This window comes from Leucoraja erinacea, chromosome 9 (assembly GCF_028641065.1).
Source record: "Leucoraja erinacea ecotype New England chromosome 9, Leri_hhj_1, whole genome shotgun sequence".
Classification (NCBI taxonomy): Eukaryota; Metazoa; Chordata; class Chondrichthyes; order Rajiformes; family Rajidae; genus Leucoraja; species Leucoraja erinaceus.
Genome location: NC_073385.1, coordinates 46,132,005 through 46,156,983, shown reverse-complemented (window position 1 = coordinate 46,156,983; position 24,979 = coordinate 46,132,005). Strand labels below are relative to the sequence as shown.

General features: G+C 37.6%; 1 protein-coding gene across 1 annotated transcript; it reads right to left on the bottom strand.

Annotated features, from left to right (window-relative positions):
* Positions 1–527: 527 nt before the first annotated feature.
* grem1a (gremlin 1a, DAN family BMP antagonist) lies at positions 528–22,829 on the bottom strand. The gene is made up of 2 exons (XM_055640725.1): positions 22,248–22,829; positions 528–3,487 (listed from the first exon to the last, which is right to left on the bottom strand). The coding sequence occupies exon 2, from the start codon at positions 3,484–3,486 to the stop codon at positions 2,971–2,973; it is 516 nt and encodes a 171-aa protein (XP_055496700.1). The 5' UTR covers position 3,487; positions 22,248–22,829; the 3' UTR covers positions 528–2,970.
* Positions 22,830–24,979: the final 2,150 nt, after the last annotated feature.

Genomic DNA, 24,979 nt, shown 5'->3' with positions numbered 1-24,979 from the left:
GATGACTTTATTGGCATCTCAAATTTCTTGAAATCTAATAAAAACACTTTGTAAATGTTATAATGATGTGATTGATGGGTCTGTGTAAGTCATTCAAAATATATTTTATAAAGGAGTGTAGTAATATAAGTAAATCGTTTGGTTCCATTCATTTAATGTTTTAAAATCTATGTGTTTTTTATAATACTGCACCTTTTATCTACCTAGAGATGTACTGAGAGTACAAGCATTTCATAATTGATAATGTTGAATGGAATCTTGTCCGCTAGAATTGTTCTTAATCTTCTTGAATTTCCTGATTAATTTTGATATCTTTGATTTAATCACCATGAATATATGTACTGAACTAATCCGATTCAAAAACAATTACACAATGTGTTTTGAAGTACCCACAATGAATGATGGGTTAGAGTCCCTTAGTCGTAAATTCAGTACATTTTATGATGAAAAGAAACCACAGGAGTGAGTAATGTATTAAAATCACAGCAAGGAGCAAATTCCTAGTGAAAATAAAATGGAGCATAGTACTTAGGAAGGTAGTTTTTATTTGTGTACTAACAGTTAACATGCCATATAAAATGCTTGGAATGAAATCTGATTCTGTTTAATTACAATATCTGTGACTTCTTGATTTTCTTTACTGACCATATCGGGATGAGGCAGTGAAGATAGTCCAACAAAAAAGAAATCTGCAGTACATGCAGTAAAATGAGTACAATTATTACAATGTACAAGTAAGCATAAATACATTCAGTGCTCATTTTTAATATTATTGACTCAAACTAATTAATTGCTACTAATGATGCCTGGCTATACCAAGCAGAATCGTCATGCTTATACTATACGGGAGAGCACGAGGATCATTTATCCGTAATTGTGTTTTCATTCAGTGTGTAATGCTGCTGATGTGCAAGAATTGTAGAACCATGCAATAGAATAACAATGCAGGTGTTCCTTTCATCCCAATTATTTCCATAATTTGATACTACTCGAGAAAGTAGGGAAAAAATGAACCAGATTTATTTCCTTTTCACACCTCAGCAAATCTTACTGCTGAAATTTAAAGGGATGTTTTCAAACGCATCAAATTTAGATTCAATTCAATTCATTAAATTCAACTAGTGTTACTTTGAATCTTTGATGCCAATATGTTTGATAAAATGTTGAGATCAGAAATGTTATTGCATTATCCTGAATAGCTATTAAAATAAGTAAAGTCCATCGTTCTGATATAAATAACTCATGTTTTAGAATTAATTATGGATGATTTCATATCTTTCTTCCAAAATGAAAATCATTGTGTCATTAACAAAACAAGCACCCATGTGATTAGTACCTGTTCATTTTCTATTATCTTTGTAAATTGCTGACCTATTGTTCTCAAATCTTTCCCTGTATGCTCTAGCCCATGTACTACCTTTGACAAAATGTGAGCTGCTTCTAAATATGCTTTTTTCAACATGAGGAAAGCCCAAAGCTGATTCTCATTCACATTGAAGGAAAGCTTCTGGTTTCTAATTCCCAGTTCTTGATCAATGGTAAATTTGGTCAAAATGAGATGCTTGGCGACAGAACATTAGATACGGCAACCTATATTTCACCATTTTATGTTCACTGTGCAATGATGCTCCATCACAGTGCTTTCTGTTCAACCCAACAATCTAATACTTAACAGCAGTAACAGAAATTACATACAATATATATATATATATTACAGTAAAAAGCAGCAAGTATAATACATACATATACTAAAGGCATTAAATTAAAAGCCAAAATACTGTTGCTTTTTACAACTTTCGTCATCATTACGATTTTTCATCTTTGTTTGCAATGCATAACAAGATATTTTAAACATGTGAAAAAAAACACAGCCATGGGGAGAATACATTTAATTATAATGACTAATGAATGACATTTTGAGCGTTTACCTCGTATGTCGTAATGTGCAGCGGTTAGCAATAGTTCTGCTTTTATATAAGCTGTTGTGATTTTCTTTCCAGAAATCACAGCAAAATAAAAATCAGCTGATTGGTATTAAGGATCTATGATCAGCCCTGCCAGATCACCCAGGCAGTGAAGCTATTCATTGTTCCCATAATTTTGCTCTTCACATGGATAATGGACGTTCTCTTTTTGCAATATGCGATTAAAAATGTTTATTTATTAGAAACAGCTATTTTTTGCAACATGTTAAGTTGGATACTTAATATATTTAAATGGTTTCCTAATTATTCTGTACATTTATTTAGGTTTGAAAGCTTTTGTCCACATCCAATGTTTGATTACAGAGGCACTCTACATTGCTGCTGTTTCCTGCCAGTCAAAACATTCAAAAGATAGGTGTACGGAAGCACACATTCTTTTCTTGGATGTATGTTTTTTATTCCTATCATAGAGTCGTACAGCATGGAAACAGGCCCTTCACCCCAACTTGCCCATGCTGGCCAAGATGCCTCATCTACATGTCCTCTCACACTTCCAGGCCAATCACTGAAAGCATATCTGAGAATGGGTAGCAAATTCCAAAACAGACTACTAGTTTTTTTTATTAGTTCAAATCCATTTTCAAGTCAACTTTGTCAAGATGGATTATGCATCCTGATTTTAATTAGTATTCAGTAAATTAAATGAATGCAGAATGACCTCCCTTTTGGCCAACAATGTAGTATTATGGGCAACATATGTTGAATACAATCTCACACACTGAAACTGAAATTAATTATTAAATACCCATAACATTCTGAACAAGAGCTTTGAAATAATTATTTAAATATTCATATCCTTCTCTCTGACTATTCACATTCCACACAGTGGAAATTATCTACTTGGGGTTTGGATCGGAATCCAAGTCCTTGAACAAATAAAGGTAATTGAGGATACAAACATGTTTAAATGTATATGTCCCAGAGTTATGACTGTGGTATATTATGTTGCAGGTCATTGAGTTGTGATAGTGGTGTTCTTGTTGCTTTAGTTGAGATCAATGGAAATGCAGCGACACTGTTTAACTCTCTGGATTCTTTTCTTCTTAATTGGTGGCTGTAGGTCAGGGCAATTGAGGGTGACTGTCATGGTGGTGAATCTTTTTGGCTTACAGAAGGAGCAGGACTGGAACGAGCCCTCCTCCTTGCGAACATGCCTTGGTATGTAAAAAGAATTACACTGGCCATAGCAGAACCTATTGATGATAGTGCGACTGTTGCAGCCTTCCTCATGGATGGTTTGCTTGAGAGGCTGTGTTTTACACCAGTCCCGTTTCAGGTACTTCCTCTCAGTGACGTGGAGTGCCTCATGACTCGACTCCAAGACCTCATCCACGTTGCTCCGATTACCCGCCTGCTCCGAATTGTTTGGCTGCCCTTTGTCTGGTGAAGGGATAGCCCCTTGGGAGATGCGATTCCTCTTCTTCCCGGCTCCCTCACTGGTACATAGCAGGAAACACCACAGTAACAGAAAAATGCAGGATGCACATAAAGTTCGGGTCATCCTGAGGAAAGACAGAAAATGGCGTCAATGATAAATAAATTTTACCCATTATATGTAACAGAACACATATTGGTGATATTGTTGACTATACATAATTCTTCAGGAAACGACGCATCTCCTGGAAATCTTTAATTAAAACCACAGTAGAAAATGACAGTACTGCCTGTATTAGTTTGCACCAAAGATACAGAACAAAATAATTTGCCGATTGCATCATAGCTTACTACATTAACACTCACATTGTTATGTTTGACTTCCATTTTTGAACTGTAAATGTCTTGAAATTCACTCATATACAACTAACAATGAAATGACAATTCTTATTGAACATTTTGGCGACATACAGTAGATCAAGATAGATTTGGATTAATTATTATTCTCATCCAACAACTGCTTATACAAAATATAAAACAAATCACAATTAATCTGGTAGCAATTGCTTTATAGCTATTTCAACGACACAGAAAAAAAGAGTATCACGCATGAGGTGATCACACCTAATGTGGAATTGGGCTTGGTCTATGAACATTTTGTTGGGCACACTGGCAATCCCTGCTTATTTCTGCGGTATCCCAAAATATCTCCCAAGGCAAGGGAAGAGCAGCAGGCAGGGGTCGTCATTTGTAAGGTAAAATTAGCACTTTTTCCCTTATTTTGCTTTGGCCACAGCAGCTGCAAGATTCCAGAGCTGGCGAAGTCCAATTGGGTTACAATGGACCAAACCTCTGTTTCAGAGGGTTCATGGGAATATCTAAAATTTGGCACAACCAGTATCGCAACTGATGCCCATTAGATGGTGCTTGGAGTACAAGATTTTAATGCTTAAAAATGGGAGCCATGAAATTCAAATTCTATTCCTATTGATCATTTTACCAGTTGCAAACTCAGTGGTCAATTTGATGTGTCTGGCAAATACAACCTGAACTGGAAAGCAATATGAGATATGTTTCTAATTGTTTATATAATAGAAAGAATAAATCATGAAAATGGGCTGCAGCACAAGGAAAGGACCATTGGGCTTCTAACTGGTATTTCTACAGGTGCAGTGATTGGAAATAACTGTCCCGAATCCTATAGAAACAAGGAAGGGTCGTGACCTGAAACGTCACCTATCATGGAATCACAATCACAATAATCACAATCACAATAATACTTTATTAGCCAAGTTTGTTTTGCAACATACAAAGTATTTAATTTGCCAAGTCAGTCATAATAAATAAATAAGCAACGGAACACACAAAATACATTTCAATATAAACATCCACCACAGTAACTTCTCCACATTCCTCACTGTGATGGAAGGCGAAAATAAACTTCAATTCTCTTCCATTCTTTGCTCTCCCGCGGCCGGGGGCCTCGAGCCTTCCGTTGACGGAATGATCTTGACTCCCGTAGCCGGCGGCGTTCGGGCCCTCCGCATAAGGGCGATCAGCTCCTGCATCGGGGGGATGTCAGCTCCCACGCGCCGGGCAATCTGACCCCGGGTCGTGGCTGGTCGAACCTCTGTGTCGTTGGAGCTCCCGACTCGGCCTCTCCCGAGATTGCGAGCTCTCTATGGTAAAGTCTGCGGTTGGAACAATCCCAGGCAAGGGATCGGCTCTGATGTTAAGTCCATGCCCCGCGGTGGGGCTCAAAGTCAGTCCGAGGAGGCCTCCAGATCCATCGATGTTAGGCCGCAGAGCGACCGGAGATACGATCCGGAAAACAATCGCATCTCCGGCAAGTTAAGAGACTGAAAGAAAAGTTTTCCCCGACCCCCACCACCTCCCCCCATATAAAACAAACCAGAGAACATCTACACAAACTTTTAAAACACACTAAAAAAATGTTTTAGCAGACGAAAAATCAGACAGACTGTTGGTGGGGCTGCCAATCGACTGTTGTCAGGGCTGCCAGTCTGAGAAAGGGACATTACCTGTCCATGTTCTCCAGAGATGCTGCATAGACAACTGAGTTACACCAGCACTTTGTGCCTTTTTTGTCCAGAATCATAGAGACATACAGCATGGAAACAGTTTCCATGCCGTGCAAGATGCCCCATATACACGAATCCCATCTGCCTGCATTTTCCCCACATTCCTCTAAACTTTTCCTATCCATTCACCTGTCCCGGAGCTCCCGCAACGCGACTTCTCCAGCCCGTGTCACGGGGTTGGAACGACCCGGAGCGGGGACGTACATCACCTGGCGCGGCTTCATGGCCGTGGGACATTCCAGCGCCTGCCGGGGGCTCCAACTTTGTGACATTTAGACCGGGAGCGGGGCCGTAAATCGCCCGGCACGGCCTAAAATGGCCGTGGGACTTATCATCGCCCACCTGGGGCTTGGATATCGGGAGAGACATGGAGAACAGGGGAGAGAAAATACTTTACCTTCCATCACAGTGGGTCCACTGTGATGGATGTTTGTGTGAATTAAATTGTGTGTATGTCTAGGAAATTGTCTTTGTTTGTATGGCTGTGGAAACAGAATTTCGTTTGAGCCTCACTGGGGCTCAAATGACAATAAATTGTATTGTATTGTATTGTATTGTATTGGAAGAGGGCGATGGGAAGGAGAAGGGGCATAGGGTGAGAGGGAGCAGGGCGCGAGGGGTGAAGGAAACCGCGAAGAAGATGGAGAGAGCACGAGCAGGGCGGAGTGGATGTCCGCAGGGAGAAAGAGGATGCGAGGAGCCCACTTGCAAAGAGCGCATAAAATTGAAACGAGCGTCGCTGCAACAGCTGATGGACGGACGGCACTTCTCTTTTTCACCGCCCACCAGCACAATAGCGTCAGATTTATGTTATTTTATGACATATCTCTCTTTATTTTAGATGACTTTGATAAGCCTACATTAAAGTAAAAATTCCTGTAGTCGAGGAATTATACCAAGTTGAACAATTTTGACTTTTTTTCTATAATTTATCGGTAAGTTTGTTAATTCATTTGGATATATGTGAAATATATCTTCGTTGGTCTCAATGTTTTTTGTCTCACCTCCTTTCCATATGCAGGAATTTATTTTACATTATTCTAATTTCACTTTTTAACTTTCTATCCTTCTTTATAGGTATACGTTGATTTTGATGTACATGCATATTTGATTTCTTTCCCCCTCATGCACCCAATTTTCTTATACTTTGATCAAAGTGTAATTCTTTAAACAAAAAAAAATTGTGGCTTTATAAAATATTCTGTTACTTTTGATTAAGCTGAATTAAAGTTGGTTGAAATCAGTTTATTCATAACGTGTCTAAAAAGTATGAGATAAGTGAATAGAGGTAATATTCATATTTATCAACTTCAACCATTTGCTAACAATAAACCTAATTTATTCCTGTCGCAAACTGTTCATTAATCTATTGATGCATACAATTGACGAAGTCTTGAGGAATTGCTGTAACATATTTTGTCAGCTATACACACTGCAATTTTGCTGTGCTGATAGTGATAGGGAAACTAACATTTGAAGTAGTGAATGGAGAACCGTCTTGAATTATATTAAGAATTTGAGCATTGTGTGGAGTTGCACTCAGCCAGTCAAGGGGAGATTAAAGTGGATATTCAAAAGGTTTTGGGATATCAGAGGTGAATAGCTTGTTACACATAATTAAAACTCAAAAACACTTTCCATTGGATCTTCTAAACTAAAGGGCAAAGTGTTTTCCATTAGACAATTCCAAGCACAGGGATCGGTATTGTGCCCATTGTTTGTCATCTCTATCAAAGATTTGGATGAGAATGTACAAGGCATGATTAGTAAGTGTGCAGGTGACACTAGAATTGAATATTGTAGATCGTAAAAATGGTTATCAAAAATGACAGCTGGATCTTGATCAACTGGGCAAATGGGCCGAAGAATGGTTCATGGAGTTTAATTCAGATAAGTACGAGGTGTTGTATTTTTGTGATGTCAAACTAGGGCAGGACCTTCACAGTGAAGGCCATGGCTCTGGGGAGCGTTGTGGAGCAAAGAGATAGAGAAGTACATAGTTCCCTGAAAGTAATGTCACAGATAAATGGGATGGTGATTAAAGATTTTTAGATACATTGGCCTTCATCTGTCAGGGATTTGAGTATTGTATTTGGAAAGTTATGTTGCATTTCTTAGAGTATTGTGTTCAGGTATTGGTTATTCTACAATAAGAAACATGCCATTATGCTGGAAATAGGGCAGAAAATATATACAAAGATCTTACCTCACACAGAGGATAGTGGGTATATGGAACAAGCAGCAAGTGGAAGTAGCTGAGGCAAATACAACAACAACATTTAAAAGACATTTGGATAGATACATGGAAAGAAAGGGTTTTGAGGGATATAAGCCAAGCACAGGCAAAATGGAACTAATTTAGATGTTAAAAATTGAACAAAACTTTGAGTTTTGTATTTGCACAGAAATCCCAATTACAGACAGTTATGTGGGGCAATGTCAGCAAAGTACACACAATTTTTATTCTCCATTGGAATTAACAATGTCACACACTCGATTTTGTAAGCAAGTACCCATGGTTTGCTTGATAATAATTCCTTTTTCTATTATTTGCTTCTTCGTTCGTATCTTCCATAGATTGCTTTCTCACTCACTTCCAAAGGTGTTATTAATAGTCAAATGCATTGCCTGAATTACAGTCAGATACACAATACAGAATAAATTCATATCCAAACAGATTCAAATTTAAGGATTAACTTGCACTAAAAGCATTATTTTGGTATTAAGCAATTTTGCTTTTGCCATGCAAGATTTGACTCCTAAGAAATTAGATGTGACAAAGGTGTTGCCTTATTTGCTTTGCTTTGATTTGATGTTATAAATTAATCTGGTGCAGTAGCAAACCTGGTTTTATAAAGTGCTGAAGACCTAAATGTTTGAAAAGTTGCCAGTTTTCTGGCCCTTGCTGACTAATTGTTTATGTTGTAAATGGTGGGAGGTAGCTATTTCCACCCTTTAATTTTGGGCTTACTCTGGGCATGGGTGTCACATTGCAAACCAGTTTAGACAGTCAATCAAAACATGGTTCTGCATGGCTGAAACTCTAATTAACAGCCAAAGTAAATTGAGCCCAGAATAATTGGAAGAAAATTGGAGCATCCCGAAGAAATCCATGCATCACAGGGAAAACATGCAAACTCCACGCTAAACAGCACCTGCGGTTGGGATCAAACTTGGATCTCTGGTGCTGTGAGGCAACAGTTCTACCACTTACAACAATGTGCCATCCTGTATGTAAAAATAAATCTCCCTAAAATCCCTTTAAAATCTTCTACCTCATAACTTAAACCAATGTTGTCTTTTTGATGTGCTTATAGTGGGGAAAAAAGATTCTGGCTATTTACCCTATTTATCTGTGGCTCTTATAATTTTACTTATCTCTATCATGTCAACACTCTGCCTCCTTCACTCCAGGGATAAAAAGCACAATTTATCTAATTTATTCCCAGTACTAAAATCTTTAATTCCTGACAAAATCCTGGTGAATCTTGTTTACACTCTTTCCGGTACAACCTTTCCTGGATAGCCGGTGAATGCGTTTCACAAGCCATAAGAAGTGAGAACAAGTTCAGAAGTGAGAACAAGTCCCTCAAACCTACTCCACCATTCAATAGGATGACGCCTGGTAGAATATCCACACATATACGTTCTTGTCCTTTTCACGTTACCCCTGCTTACTGATTAAAAATCCAATTATCTCAACAACAATCAGTTTTATTCGTCACTTGCACATAAAGTGCAAGTGAAATGAATTTGCCAGCAGCGGTACAATGAAAAATAACACACAAAAACACAATAAAAATTTAACACTCCGACATTTAACAATCTGACTCTTATCCCACTGGGCCAGATGTCAAATAATAATGAGACAGAGTACAGGAAGGAGATGAAGAACCTCATAACCTAATGCCAAGACAACAACCTCTCCCTCAATGTCAGCAAGACAAAGGAGATTGTGACTGACTTCAGGAAGCGAAACAGCACACTCCCTGGTATACACTGATAGCACCAAAACAGAGATGAACAAAAGCTTTACGTTCTCAAGAATAAATATCACCAGCAATATGTCCTGGGCCAGCCACATCGGAGCTATGGCCAATAAACCACACCAACGTCTCTACTTCCTTAGAAGGCTTAGGAGGTTCGGCAAGTCCCCAACAACCCTCACCAACCTCTACACATACACCGGAGCAATCATGTTATTGAGATGCATCACAGTGTATTTTGGGAACAGCTCTATCCAACACCACAAGACATTGCAGAGAAATATGGACGTCGCACAGACCATCCCTCAAAGCAACCTCCCTTCCATTGACTCCATCTGTCCTTCTGCTGCCTTGGCAAGGCCACTAGCATAACCAAGGACCAGTCTCACCTTGGACACTTCTTCTTCTCCCCTCTCCCATCGGGCAAGAGGTAAAGCTTAAAAACGAATACCTCCAGATTTAGGACCAGTTTCTTCCCAGCTGTTATCAGGCAAATGAACTGTCCTCACACCAGCTAGACCGCAGTCCCTATTACTCACCTACCTCATTGGAGACCTTTTAAACCATATCGGATTTTATCTAACTTTATCTTGCACTAAATGTTGTGTCCTTTATCTGTACACTGTGGACAGCTTGATTGTATTCATGTGTAGTCTTTTCTTTGACTGAATAGCACCCAAAAAACCCACTGTATCTTAGTACGTGACAATAAACTAAACTAAACTAAATATCCACAAAGAAGATACCACCATGTTTCTGTGCCGAAGTGTACCAGAAACAGTCAAACCTTGAGAGAAGAAATTCTTCCTTATCTCCATCTTAATAGATGCTCTTTATTCTGAGACCATGCCCTTTGGCTCCAGTCTCTCCCATGAATGAAAACATCCTCTCAGTATTTACTGTCCAGCCTTCTAAGAATTTTATATGTTGTGGTCAGATAGTCTCTCATTATTGAATGAATTCCCAATCAGCTTAATTCTTTGTCATGTTAAATATCTGGGATTATGTTGCATATTTTCCAAACTGTCTCCAATGAAATAATATTGTTCAAAACCAGGGGACCCAATATTACTTGCAGAACTCTAGATGTAGTTATTTGTGCAGTCGCAGTATGGCTTCCCTAGTTTTGTATTCCAACCCACTTGAAATAATCGTTAACCTTGCATTATCCTTCTCATACTGCCTTACCACAGTGCTAGCTTTCTGTGTTTCATACACACGGATCCCCAAATTATTTTGTGCTGCATCTTTCTGCAGATTTTCTGTCCAAAATGAACAACTTCATATTTTTGCACATTATACTCCATCTGCCTTTTAATATTCATTTCAAATTGTAACACTGTACTGCAAGCATTATGCTAAAGCGCTCTCATAATGCTGTGTGTAGGGAGATATAACAATCCTACACATCTGAGTGAATAGATGGGACAGAGAGGTGTCAAAAACCAACCACATCTGGAGTCACATATAGGCCAGGCTACGTGGGAACAATAGATTTTCTAGCATTAAAAATATTTTATGAACCTGAGAGGTTCCATCATTACAAATAATTAGTTTCTTAATTGCAGATTTGTTGCATAAATAACATTTTTGTTCAATTACATTTATTGCCCAACTACCATGGCGGTATTTGAACATATATTATTCATCTGTTTAGATGAAGGGAAGAATTCCCTGGCTATAAAATAAAACAGAAAATGCTGGAAATACTCAATGGATCAGGCAGAGTCTATGGAATGAGAAAGCAAATTAATGCTTCAGTTTGATGACCTTTAACCAGATCTGGGAAAAACTGGATAAAACAAGTTCTAAATAGCAGAGAAAAGGCAGTGTGAGAAGTAAAAAAAAACCCAGGATGGGGGTATGTAATAAATTGGATAGCAGAAGAATTGTAACATAAAAGGTGTGTAGGAAGGAACTGCTGACGCTGGTTTACACCGAATTTAGACACAAAGTGCCGGAGTAACTCAGCAAGACAGGCAGCATCTCTGGATGGAAAGAATGGGTGATGTTTCGGGTCGAGACCCTTCGTCAGACTCAAAAAAGGCCGGTGGTTTGAGATAATAAAAATCTTGGGAAGGTCAAAATGTAAAAGAATACTGAAGTGAAATAAAATGCCAAATAAAATCATCTTAAAAATGTATCATTGAAACTGCCAGTTAGTAAGGTGCCTAGATGGAAGAAATAATGTTGTTCCCCAAGCTTGCTTTGAACATCACTGTAGTGCAGTGTAGAATGCCAACGAGAGGAAGATCAGCAAACGTGAGGCAGATAATTAAAGGACACTTGAAGCTCATGATCATGCCTGTGGCTTAAGGGAAGTGTTACACAAAACAGTCCCCCAATTTGACATGTAAACCAGTCCACATCCCTTCCACCAGGTGAGGGTGGACCACTGTAATTAGTGTTTTTACATTGGCAGTATTTTTTAACATAATAATAAGGGCAGAAACATTTACAGTTAAACCTGGGTTAATAAAATAAGAATTGTTCATTTGACTGAAATTATTCTTTCAAGCCCCAAACACAAATATTCATATTGATTATCTGCTTTTCATTTTCATGAAAATCTGGCATTAAATTCCAAACTTGGATTTTCTTTTATAAAAGAAGCCTAATTCTTTTTAAGGTTACATTTATTTTTGAACACAAAGTGTTATTGTGGACAGAAATGAATGCGGTTATTGAATAAGTAATAACTTTTTGGCAAATTTGTCCATGTTGTAATGTGAATCCAAGGAAGTAACCTAGAAGGGTCTTGACCCGAAATTTCACCTATTTCTTCGCTCTGTAGATGCTGCCTCACCCGCTGAGTTTCTCCAGCATTTTTGTCTACCTTTAAAACTTGCATCAGTTGCTGAACTGCCAAAGATACAGAAAAAAAAGAATGACAAATATTTAATTTTCTAGTATGGTGTTTGTCACAAATGTAACTATTTAAAAGTTATATATTCTTTACCTATTTTCAAAATTACTCATGACATGTCTTAATAAAATAATCTCCCACATGCTGATTTTATTTTAATATAAATAACAAAACAGGTTGTAAAGGCAAAAACAGAAGAAAAAAAGATCCACTGGGATTTTCATTCTCTTCCTATGTATTGTGCATTGACACTGTAGCTTTATCTCCATTTCCCAATTTGCCTGGCCATCCCAATTTGCCTGGCCATCCCAATGATCATTCTTTGAATAAAGAAATCCTTCCTGAGAATAGGCCTGTAACGTCTGATAGAAATGTATCACAGGTGATTCAAAATGCCAAGATCTGTTTCAAAACGCTTTACAAGTTTAAATTCAAATTACAGTAAATTAGCAGTTTAGCATAATTAAGGATTAAAATGTATTCTAATAAATGAAGATTGACAATATCAGCACAGTTATTACACATGCTTAGATGATTCTGGTTAAAATTTAAATTCATTATTTTTGCCTTCTTCTGTGGGCTGGGGACATTTACTCTATTCATGATAAATTAACAGGAGAGGGGGAAAATTAGTTCCCTGGTCATCATCCATAGTTCAATAGATTGGAGTATACGTGAATACTTGCATAGGGAGAAAAGTTAGACCTAGCAAAAGTAATAATTGTATTTGAAAAGAGGGGAAGAAAACAGAAGCAAAGAAGTTTTGATTAATGTGGCAATGTAAAATACAAGGCATCCTAATTGTGGTGATTTTAAGATTAATACTGTGATTGGTTTGGATTGTTTCATTCTATTTCGAGTCAATATTGAAAATAAAATATTTAATGGGCAAATGTTCACATTGCTTTCTCTTCAACTAAATCAAAAATTTCAAATGCATGTTACAATTTTTCACTATTATTTCAGTATGAGTAACTGAAATGTACTGTATTTTGTTCAGAGCTCATATGAATGGATATTAATAGATGAAGAATTTCTAAGGAAATTTTACCATTAAACACATTTGGAAAGACCTATGTGTGAAAAACATGTATTGCCCGAGGCAGTGCATGCATTTATTGCCCCCTTGAGCACCGATTGATTTCAATAGGAGACACAATCCAGATGTGTTAGAAAAAAATTTATTACCCTCTTGAACTACTTATTGTTTTCAATTACACATCATTTGAACTGGGTCTGTACAATGAGTCTAAATAAAGTATATTGCTAGCCCATGTTAGACTTTCCTCTGTGATAACTGCAGGATGATATATGCAATAATGTCATTTTGATTTCTAGAACATGATAGTTTTTTTTGTTTGCTATAAGTTCTAAGGTTCTTATTTTTAAAAAAAATGCTTAATGATGATGGGCTTTTTATTCAGTACATAGAAGTTTCCATTCTTCAAAAAGTATCACCAGATCCAAATAATGTATTAATGTTAAGTATAAAATGCCCATGTACTAATCTTAAACTACATTCAAGGCACATTGTATACCAGTTCATTATATTAGCTGCCCCCTTGGGTCTATAACCATTATTACTTGTCAATTAGTCTTTTTGTGAGACTGGGTCCCAATGGAAAAATTCTCCTGTATTTTATTTAAGTGCCAATCCACGAAAGCAAATGATGATGATGTTTTTTTTTTCAATGTTATTATTGATACAAAGGTATAATCAAACCTAGATCTGCACTTTCATTGTTTCATGTTCAATAAACATATTTGTGTATACCTTTTGGTGTTGAATATTCCCAGTACCAATTAGGTTTACCCCGATAGGTTTACTGAATAAAATTGATATTCACTGGTGAACCAGAACCATTATTATTGGCTTCACCAGAAGGTTATCTGTGTTAACCAGTTTCTGTGTTCTGAGTAGGTTGCATAGTTTGCATCTACCTTTTCTTGAATGCAGAAAATTAAAGCATGATCAAAGTGAAATGTTTAAGATAAAGGATAAACTATTTCCACTTGTCTAGAGCAAGGGGCAAGACTTAAAATGATAGGTTAGGTGTTCATAGGTGATGTAATCAAACTGTAGTTAAAGATTATTTTGGTTTTATTTTAATGCCTCGTCCGAAGGATGGCATCTTCAACAATCCAGCATCCCCTTGGTATGAAATGCCATCTTGGATTACATGCTTGCGTGAAACCCTCAACCTTCTGCCTCATCCACTAAATATTACTCCCAAGATTGTGATTGCTAATTCCAGTTATAAATAAGAAATAAAATCATAAGTTTTCATTACACTTTGAGATAGATACAAAGTGCTGAAGTTACTCAGCGGGTCAGGCAGCATTTCTGGAGAAAAAGGATGGGTGATGTTTCAGGTCAGGACCCTTCTTCATAGATTTAATAGATCCCCACAGCACCCATTGTTGACAAGTAGCATTTGCCAATAATCATCGCAACTAGTCATCAATATCTGAAAATAACACAATCATCTGTTGGGTTTGTTTCTCTCCCACCCCAAAAGAAATGATAAAACTTTGCCTTTATGATGCAACCATGATTGGGGAGGTGTGCTGAAAATATGCATTACATGGTTTCACAGTGGAGCACTCTAAAATAGCCCACTTAAACGAAAAAAACATTTAATGCTATTAGCATAAGAAAAAACATGTCCTTTCTCCATAAACAGTCGCTGAAGATCATCGGCCAACCAATTCTGATAAATAAACTAAATACTGTGTTACCCGGGACATAATGAACATTACACTTTGCATAAAGCTGCTAACAGATTTAGACACATGAGACTTTTGAATATTTATGTATTCATTGAACATTGGGATATATGCATATAACCCAATTTTTTTTTAACAATTTCCCTAGAAAACTTTAAAATACACTTTTCCAAATTGCATGGATTTTTTTATAATCGCTTGTTAGCTGGCCTGTTGCACATTATAGACACTGTGTGTTCTTTCATTATTTCACATTTTAATAATGCTACTCATAACAGAAAAACATAGATTTAATATACATTTTACTGCTCAGCTAAGTTGCTATCATTAATCAATGCTCTTGAAGCCATTGTTTTACTTGCAGTACAATGTTTCTATTGTCAATGTGCAACTTGGAAGATAACATGCAAGTGATAATGTTCCCTTCTGCAGAAGTCCTTGTCCTTGGTGGTAGGAGAAATACGTTTGGGGGCAGGATTGTCATTGGAGTAGCCTAGGTGAATAACCACAGTCCATTTGTGTGCATTACTGTGCTGCAAATAGAGCAAATGAATGTTTTGGGTTACAGATGGATGTAGTCAAGTCTGCTGCTTTGTCATAAATGGTGTCAAAGTTCTTGGGTATTGTTGAAGCTGCTTTCATCTAGGCAAGTTGAATTCACTTCATCGTGCTACTGACTTATACCTTGTAGATGGTGGAAAGGCTTGGGTGTCTGGGGAGGGGAGTTGCTCGAGTTGCATTATTTAGCCTCTTACCTACTTTTATAGCCGCAATATTTATGTGACAGGTGTAGTTAAATCTTTGTTCTTTGTTCAGTAATGACTTCCAGGGTGTTGAAAGTAGCAGACTTGGAGTTGGTAATGCTTATTAATGTCAAGGGTATTTAATTAGACGCTTTCGTTGGAGACTGTCATTGTCTAGCAGTTTTATGATGTGAATAAGTGAATGCCCTTAATCGGCCCATGTCTGATTATTGTCAAGGACTTTGTGTGGATTGCTTCATTTGCTCAGGAGTTGCAAATTGAATTGATCATTATGCAAGCATCAGTGAACATTCCCATTTCCGATCTTATGATGGTAAAAAGGTAATTGATGAAGCAGCTTAATGATATTTGGGCCTTAGATATTGGCTTGAGGAACTTCTGCAGTGAAGTACTGGGATGGAATGATTGATCTCCAATAACCCCAGGTACCATTTTTTAGTTTATGGATATCTCCAACCATTGGAGTGTTGTTCCCTTGGTGCATATTGACGTGTTCCCAAGGCTTCTTGATACCACACTCAGTCAAATGCTACCTTGATGTCAAGGACAGTTATTCTCACCTTACTTCTTGAATTCAATTTTATGGACCATATCTGGACCAAGGCAGTGATGACATCTTGAGCTAAATTGTCCTGGTGGAACTCAAACCGAGTGTCAGTAAGCAGTGTATTACTGTTTATAACATGCCAATAACATCTTCCAGCATTGTGCTAATGTTTGAGAGTGGAAGGAATGGATAATTATTAGTTGGATTAGATTTGTCCCCCTTTCTTTTAAATGAGACCTGCATAGTAACATTTCTATGTGGTCCATAGATAATGTTGTAATGGCACATGAACAGATTGGATAGTGGTTCTTCTTGCACAAGTCTTTGGTATACCACCTGGGATGTGGTTGGGTGCTATAATTTGTGCTGAATCAAATCATTTCCGTATATATCATATGGAGTGAATGAAATTGGCTGAAGCCTGGCTTCTGTGATGGTGGGGATCTCCGAGGAAACTGAAAAAAGATTATCCATTCAGGACTTCTGAGAAAGCTTTATCCTTGACCTCAAATGCTGGGCCCCGCCATCATTGAGGAAGGAGACATTCTTGGAACCTCCTCTCAGCTGTTTAAACAGCCACCACTATTAATGATGAGCTGAAGTAGTTCTACGTATCTTTGATCTAATTTGTTAGTTATGAAATCATTTGCCTGCTATATTTGCTCTTTGGTAAGCATCTTCATGATGTTATTATCTCATTGGCTGGTGTTCATCCCAGCACACCCTTCTGCACTCCTCATCGATCCACTGGCTTGATTGTAACCATAAAGTGAGGGATATCCCAAGAATATTCTGGGTTGCAAGTTGCAATAATGTACTTTGCTGCTACCACTGCACAGTGAAAGGAGACCCTGGGTAGGCCATTTGTCTCCATGAGTACTGCGCAGTCACCACTTCTACAAATGCTATCATGGATAAATGTGTCTGCCATCAGCAGGCCTGCATAGGCAAGATCAAGTAACAATTACCTGCCACAGACCCAGTCTAGCAACATATACCTTCAGAATTAAACCAGGTGTCAGTGCTGGAGCTGGCAAGGCATTCTTGATGATGGGCATTAAAGTTCCCCACCGGGAAAATATACTGTACTTTTATTGCTTTCTGTGCCTCTTATAAGCGTTCCATATGAAGGAACTCTGGTTCGTCAGCTGCAGAAGAATGGTTAGTAATGACCAAAGGTGCAAAAAGGACAACATGTGCAATAAATAGCAAAGATCTAAGCATTCTTATTAAGCAATGGATCAAATCAAACCTCTGCAGAATGATTACATCTAATTATGAAAGGTCAAAGATATTTAAACAGCTATGGAAAGGAGGCTCCAAGAATATCCCCATCCTCCGCATTAAGGTTGATGGTGAGTGGTCCATTATGTTTTTTTCGCTCTGTTTTAATAGTACAGCTGGTTGGCATGTTAAGCCACTCCAGAGGGCATTTAATAGTTAACCACATCAAAAAGTATGCAGATGTGTTGGTTTCGACCTGAAATGTCACCAATTCCTTTTCTCCCGAGATGCTGCCTGCCCGTTGAGTTACTCCAGCATCTTGTATCTATCTTCGGTGTAAACCAGCATCTGCAGTTCCTTCCTAACATGGACACGAGTTGACTTTATATTCAAGAGGTAATTTAGAAGATGCTACCGGAGTTCCTCATTTGTACATGTCCTACTGGGTAACTTCTGAAAAGCAACAGCGGACGGCGCTATAGAGATGTCTGTCCTCTTTGTGGTAAAAACTATAAGGTAAGATAAAAATAATGTACATTGGGACTTTGGAGATTGACCTATATTGTTTGAAATGTTATTTTAAATGATTCAAAACTATATCCCACTGGCAACTGAAAGTGAAGTTTCCGTACTCCATTACTGATTTGAATTGAATATGGCAACACTATGAAGGCAAAGTCACTACATTTAAGTTGGTTTAAAGAATAATTGTTATTCTCCACTAAAATGTGTGGTAGATGTCAGTTTGCAATGCATTGGTCTGGTGTTGTAAATCTAGCACAACACATATCACTTTAAGGTGGTGCAATAGTGCTTTGCAGGTATTAACTCACCATTGCATTTGATGGACCCTATATATAGGAGGCTGCTTAAAACAGTCATACACTGAGTTATGTAATAAATCTGCAATATCCAATAGCATTTATCCTTCTTCTGGTATTTGTACAATGCTGGACATCTAGAATTCAATTATAAAAGCCAAGGGCGAAAATACAATTTAACTGATCAATAAACATCATTTTTTCATAACAATTTTAAATCTAGTTTGCACATCATTCCGCACAACTTCTGCAATGTGTGCAATGTTTTAAATAACTAAATATCATGTAAATTAAAATAGGCTGACAGCTTTTGATAGTGCACATTGATAGGATTGTGCAAATTTTGGAAGAAAGTAAAAACATATTGCTTTGCCATGAATATTAACCACAATATGTAATAAATTAAAATACTAATTATTCTATCCAGCTGTGCACTCAAGTTTGCATTATGGTCTAATCTTAAATTTAAAGTCAACAATGGAAATTATTTCCACCTATTACATTTCATTCCCCAGTTAAACCAAAGTAAATCTCTCCACATTATTCAATTGTAAAAGTTCATTGTTGAATTATCTTTTAAACCTTGAACTATTGATATGAATAACACTCATATGTCATCAATAGTACAATATTTAATATTGTAAATAAAACTGTGATTTTCATTATTCCAAATATTTTAACCTTTGAGACTTTAAACTATTGTTCCCTTCACTCAGAGTTAAACACTACCAAATTATATCTTCATATCTTAACATTTTTAGTCCATTTGAAGGTTAAAAATAAGGTAACAGTTCTACCAAAATAGAGGGAAGATCTGATATAGGATTTTAGTCTTTTTCACCTAATGTTAGTTTCCAGACTACAATGTCTTTGATACATTTAGAGTGAGTGGCATTTAAAGATTGGTCAAGAATCTGCATGACTCAATGCAAAAGTGTGACTTTAGAAATATTCACTGTCGTCGGAATTTATTAGCTGCAGGTTATTGAAATTACTCAATAAATGGGGCAGTACTGCAGTAGGTTGGAAACAGGAGAAAATAATCTGACAAAAATATTGGAGATTCAGATATGGCATTGAAATCTGATTCATTCTTGATAGATTAGTGATTATATTATAAAGCAGATAAACTCCATTCTTAAGTTAAAAATAAAACTGTCCTTTCATCCCTTGAAAATTGACAAAATATGAATATCTGAGTGATGAAATTTTGTCTCCAGAGAGAGCACATCCATTCTCACTAACAGAAGCATTGATAATTAGGATCTTGAAAGGTTGATGAAATTTTAACTGCAGCTTCTATTTCATCTATCAATAATGTTTTCCATTTTCCAACCACTGATGTGTGCCATTTAGTTAAAAAAAGTAACAAATCTGTTAAAAAGCATTTAAATTAATAATCTACCGACACTGAATTAAGATATAAACCATATCATGATATCTATGACTAAATTACAGAGAAGCCAAAATTCATTTGCATTATACTCCACACGTAAATTAATTACATCATTACTAGATTACAATGAAACACTAATCTTAGAGTAAACCCATTCAAAAATTTGTTTTCATATTTGATCCATCTAAAAGAACCAACACAGAATGCAAAAAAATGTAAGAATGGCTACGGAGAGACTGATATATATATAATACAATGAAAGGGTTAGTTTGGTCATCGTTTTATTGGATTTTCTATGGCCATGAAATTACAAATTATCAAAAGGTAATTTGGGGCAAAAAATAAAAAGATTCATGTACAGAAGTGACAAGTATATTTAAAATAATTGAGTACAGGTTATTGTTATTCATGCATAAAACTTGGAATTTCAGCGTTTTAGTACTCAGTAAATATTCACTTAATTCAACGTGTGATTGTTTAAAATGCTTTAAAACATGTCTACGTTAAATTGTGTTTCACATTTCTGGGATGGAAGTAAGATTTTAATCCTGTGCTATTGTGCAATTATATATATATATTTTTAATTATCAATCGTAACATTCCCATTTTTATAACCTGAATTGTTTAACGATCACATGAAGACTTGTTTTAAAAGATAGTGATCAAACGTTTCTGTTACTCGTTTGTTGAAGAGCAAGGTCGGATATCTCCTAGAAATATTTTTGGATACCGCAAAGCCTGTAAAAATTACGCTGAGCTGCAAAGAGCCAAAGCAACGGCTTTATGTTGATCTAATCTGTTCAGCAACAACCCGGACTAGTGTGAGTGGGTTCACTTTTCCTTTGAACTTTACCATGCTGGCATTCTGTATTGACTTTGTGGTTTAATGCAACCGGAGATGCGGTTTGTATTTTGGACCGTGTCGCTGGCGAGTGGCATAAGGTTGAATTGAACAGTTCTATATAATTTGATACATTACATAACCGAAGATGGGAATACTAAAGAATGCCCCCGCCCCCTAAAAAGAGAATAACTACTTGGAGATCTTAAGAAGAGAAAACAATTTAATTCTGATCAGAGGATATCGAAAAATAGCATGGACACCACGAATGCGACTCCTTTACAGAGAAAGGATTTGAATTGTGTTTTAGTATTTCTTTAACTGTTCCGGACCCGTTCGGGTCAATGCATGGCATGAGTTTTGACAACAGATCTGCCCTCCGCCCCTTCCCTCATGAGGCAAATCGCATGCTTCATTCCCATACGTGCTGCAATCTCCGCGATTTCCCTTCACTGATCACCCGCACTCACTAGGAATAGAAGTCGCGAATGAAGCTACAAAACCACTCTATTCTAAACAGTAGGGCGTATGCACCGGGCCTTTCTGGCAGTACATCTGCAAATCGAATCATTTTGTACCCTATCCTGAAACGTGCCGAATGTCCCACTTCTAACACAAATCATGATGATGAGATAGTGGGGGACTGTAAGCAGCGACGAGAAACTCAACTACTGGGGGAGCTAAACCCAAGGCACAACGTATAGCACGAGAAATCAAAACCTGTAGAAATAGGAAATAAGTGGAAAAAACGCACATTGTGTCGCACAGCACAAGAAACTGGAAATATATGGGCGGGGTGAGGGGGGAATAGATAATACAAATGAAGCTGTGAAAGATGTTGAGTGTTAGGCCTGAGTATTGTATACCAAGCGAATGTTGAAGGAGAGCAATATTAGACCAAAGGGCAAAAAGCAACGACCACACGGATCATTGGCTTTTGCGAGCTCCTGCGGTTTATATTCATTTGTCTGCCGATTATACCTGACCTCTGGGAGAGAGAAAACGGCAATGTGACGAGGTTTAGACCACAACGATGAAGTAAAACAAACTGTTACAGAGCACCACCCGAGTGATTAGAACCACGGCGTTATGAACCCGAGAGAATACAAATTAGTCGACATAAATATTAAACTGCTATCTTCTGTTAATAAACATATATCAATGTGATAGTTGCCAGTCCGCCGTGCTCGGTGCATTTGACTGTGATTCGATGTTATATAGCTGAAATCAATTGCCTAGGTCGCCAGACAGCAACCAAAAATAGTTGAGCAAAGAATGTTTGGACGCTCCCATCAATCAGGTGATTTATGTGTACAAAACCAACCACCGCCGTTACACTGTCCACACAGGCTCTCCACCCCCGAACGATGTACGCGGATGGCAATTTAAGGGGGAATCAACACAGCTCGCAACGTAAATCGTCCGAGGTATAAAGGGGGAGAGGGGGGAGTCAAAAGTTCAAAAGCACTCAGGAAAGGAAAATTAAACCGAGCGCCAATATAAAATGAAACTGAATTGTGAGCAGCTTGTCTCGGTGCACGCTCCACTGCAGATATCCAGCTGGACGTACAGCTCTCACCCGTGGCTGCAAAAAGCACCAAGTTTTTGATTTACCTGTCCTGCGATCGCTGTGCAGTCACCGTCACGGCTGGCTGAAGTTTCACGCAAAAGGCGGGATACTGACGAGAATAGAAAAAGTTCTGGATACTGATGCCTCCATAGAATGAACCGCTGATTTGCGGTGCAATTTCTTCCCGAGTCGACAGTCATATTTAAAAGCCAGGAAGTCTCCAAACCCTCTCGCGATCATTGGCCAGAACGTTTGGAATCGCAACAGAATTAATCCGCCCACTGATCGAAATCGGATCCTGGATTAGTTTCACACTACGGCCAATCCCAATATTTGCAACTATTAACCCTTCGTAAAACATTGCCGGGGTTGGTAGATCTGTAGTCTAATTATTGAAATTGAATATGAAAATAAATCACAAAATAAATTCATATAACACATATTGCAAACTCCATTGAAGATGTGCTATATTTGTATGACTGCATCCCCATATATTATTGCGTCCACCTACACATTGAAATCCAAGTATCCTAAAGTATAACGATGGCAGGCTAATGAACGCAGCCTTGATATGGATATCAAGCCATTGGGGATTTTCTAAACAAATATTTGGAGATCAGTTTTAATGAATTGAAACCCATGTATTTTCCTAATTTTTATTTGATCATGTCTTCCCTCGAAAGATTTGAATAATATTACCAGCATAAAACTGACATCATCGTCAATCTCGCTTAGTAGTAGTGGTAATATTTGATTCGGTGAATTTTCCTGCTTTGTTTATTTGTGTGCCGAATTAATTCCTTACTTTAGAGTGATGACAACAGCAAAACTTTTACTCTAGATTTAAAATACCCCCCCCCCCCCCCCACACACACACACAAAATGCGTGTTGTCCCACCGACTGGGAGAATTAGTACGGGAACTGATTTTTGCACGGTATATGAATATATTCGATGTATTTCGATGTTCAGATTTTGTGAGTAGTTTAGGAATATCAACTCTACTCTCTTAGCCTCTAATCTCCACACCGACCTGTCTTTTAAACAAGCGAGATCCACAGCAAACTCTTCACAATCACTTAAAATACCTTTTGTGGAACATTTAGAATCGGATCGGAAGGTTATTTTTGAACGTATTCATGAGGAAACTTCATTTAACGCTTGTAAATATTTTTCTTTAGAAAATCATCCTTCCACATTCCCCGAAATCCACTTTCGTTGTTTTGTTATCTCGACGACTTTCCAGTTTATTCTTCCAATCCACGATCCAACTTATCTTAACTTTCAACGCCATTTCGCATAATTATGATGGTTTTAGAGATTCAAAATAGTTTACAGTAACCTGAAACGTATCTATAAAACTTAAAACAAAATCCGTGCACTTCAACGAAACTTAAGTTACTCGATTGTAAGATAATTGTCATTAAACCATGGCAGATAACCATCAGAAATGTGAGCCATTCAGTCAAATTAGCGTTTTTTTTTAATGTTATCCCAACTAAACGAAAAGTAAGACGATTTGCCCTCAGTGAGGCATGTCAATGAATGAACCTGAACAAACGTAGCATTTCGTAAAAACTTTGACGCAAAACTAATTTTCTGATTTTGTTTTTAAACATATGTTCTGTAGCACCAGCATTTTGTTGATTTTGGTTTTTATTAAAATCTCCCCCGTGAGCGATTGGGTTAATCGCCAAACCTAGTATAATTTATTTACAAGCCCGCCGATGTATTCGTACAATTGCAGCAGATTTGCGCTTCAAATTAATATGTTCTGCATTCTCGCTTGCTAATGACACACATTTTACACGGTACAGCCCTATTTGAAGTGGCCACATGACTCACTTGCGTTCCCGTTGTCTCTTTTTATTTAACTTTCGCAGTGATACCCTTGAAATAGACACGAACGTCCGGCGCACCAATGCCGACCGAGGCCGATGAAGCTGATGCGAGTGCGTGTCCCGGAGTTCCATTAACTGGCGAGCTTGATGTGTTAAGTGTGCGTTTCAGGATATTGGCAATTTTGCAAATTCTAATGACCTGGATCGATTTTAATTTAATAATGCCGGAGTATTATCCAAATTCGAACTGGCGTTTTCCCTCTTTGCGACGGTCCTAGAAAATGCATCTACTAACTAAAAAAAGATACTAAGTTTTGCAGTTATACTGCTTGTTATAAACCGAGTGTTAAACTAAAACAGGTTGGTGATTTCTACGTAGGGTTAATTGCAGCAAAGCAGACGAAATCCGGTTAAAATCTATTACCCGCATGCAAAACATTTTTAAATCTATTCGCCTTGATGCTTTAAACCTGCGATTGTCAGGCGCTCGAAGCAGATATGTACAGCCCCGTTTTTAACTTGAACACATATTCTACACAAAAGCGCCGTCAATCATCAATGTTCTGGGCTACTGCCTGCAACAATCGGATCAGTTTAACAATTTTATTATTCCCATGTGTTCAACATATGCCAAGAACACTGATCCCGATGGGTGTTACATGGTCCAGTGGATTCGTCATTGTAAATGTACTAAAAATGGTAGAACCAGTCTAAATAATATTGTCACGAACATTTGACGCTCGATTGTGTCGGATTGAGTATGATGGAAACTAAATAGTGAGTTCCTTCTAAATGTCGTATTTCAATCATGTTTCATTCATTTTCAAATGTATAATTTAGAAAGTAGAAGACGTTTGTACTTTTAAATCATAGAGCAATGGTTAGCGATGTAAAGCAGTAGAGAAATGTCAGACAATGAGAATATAATTAAATTGA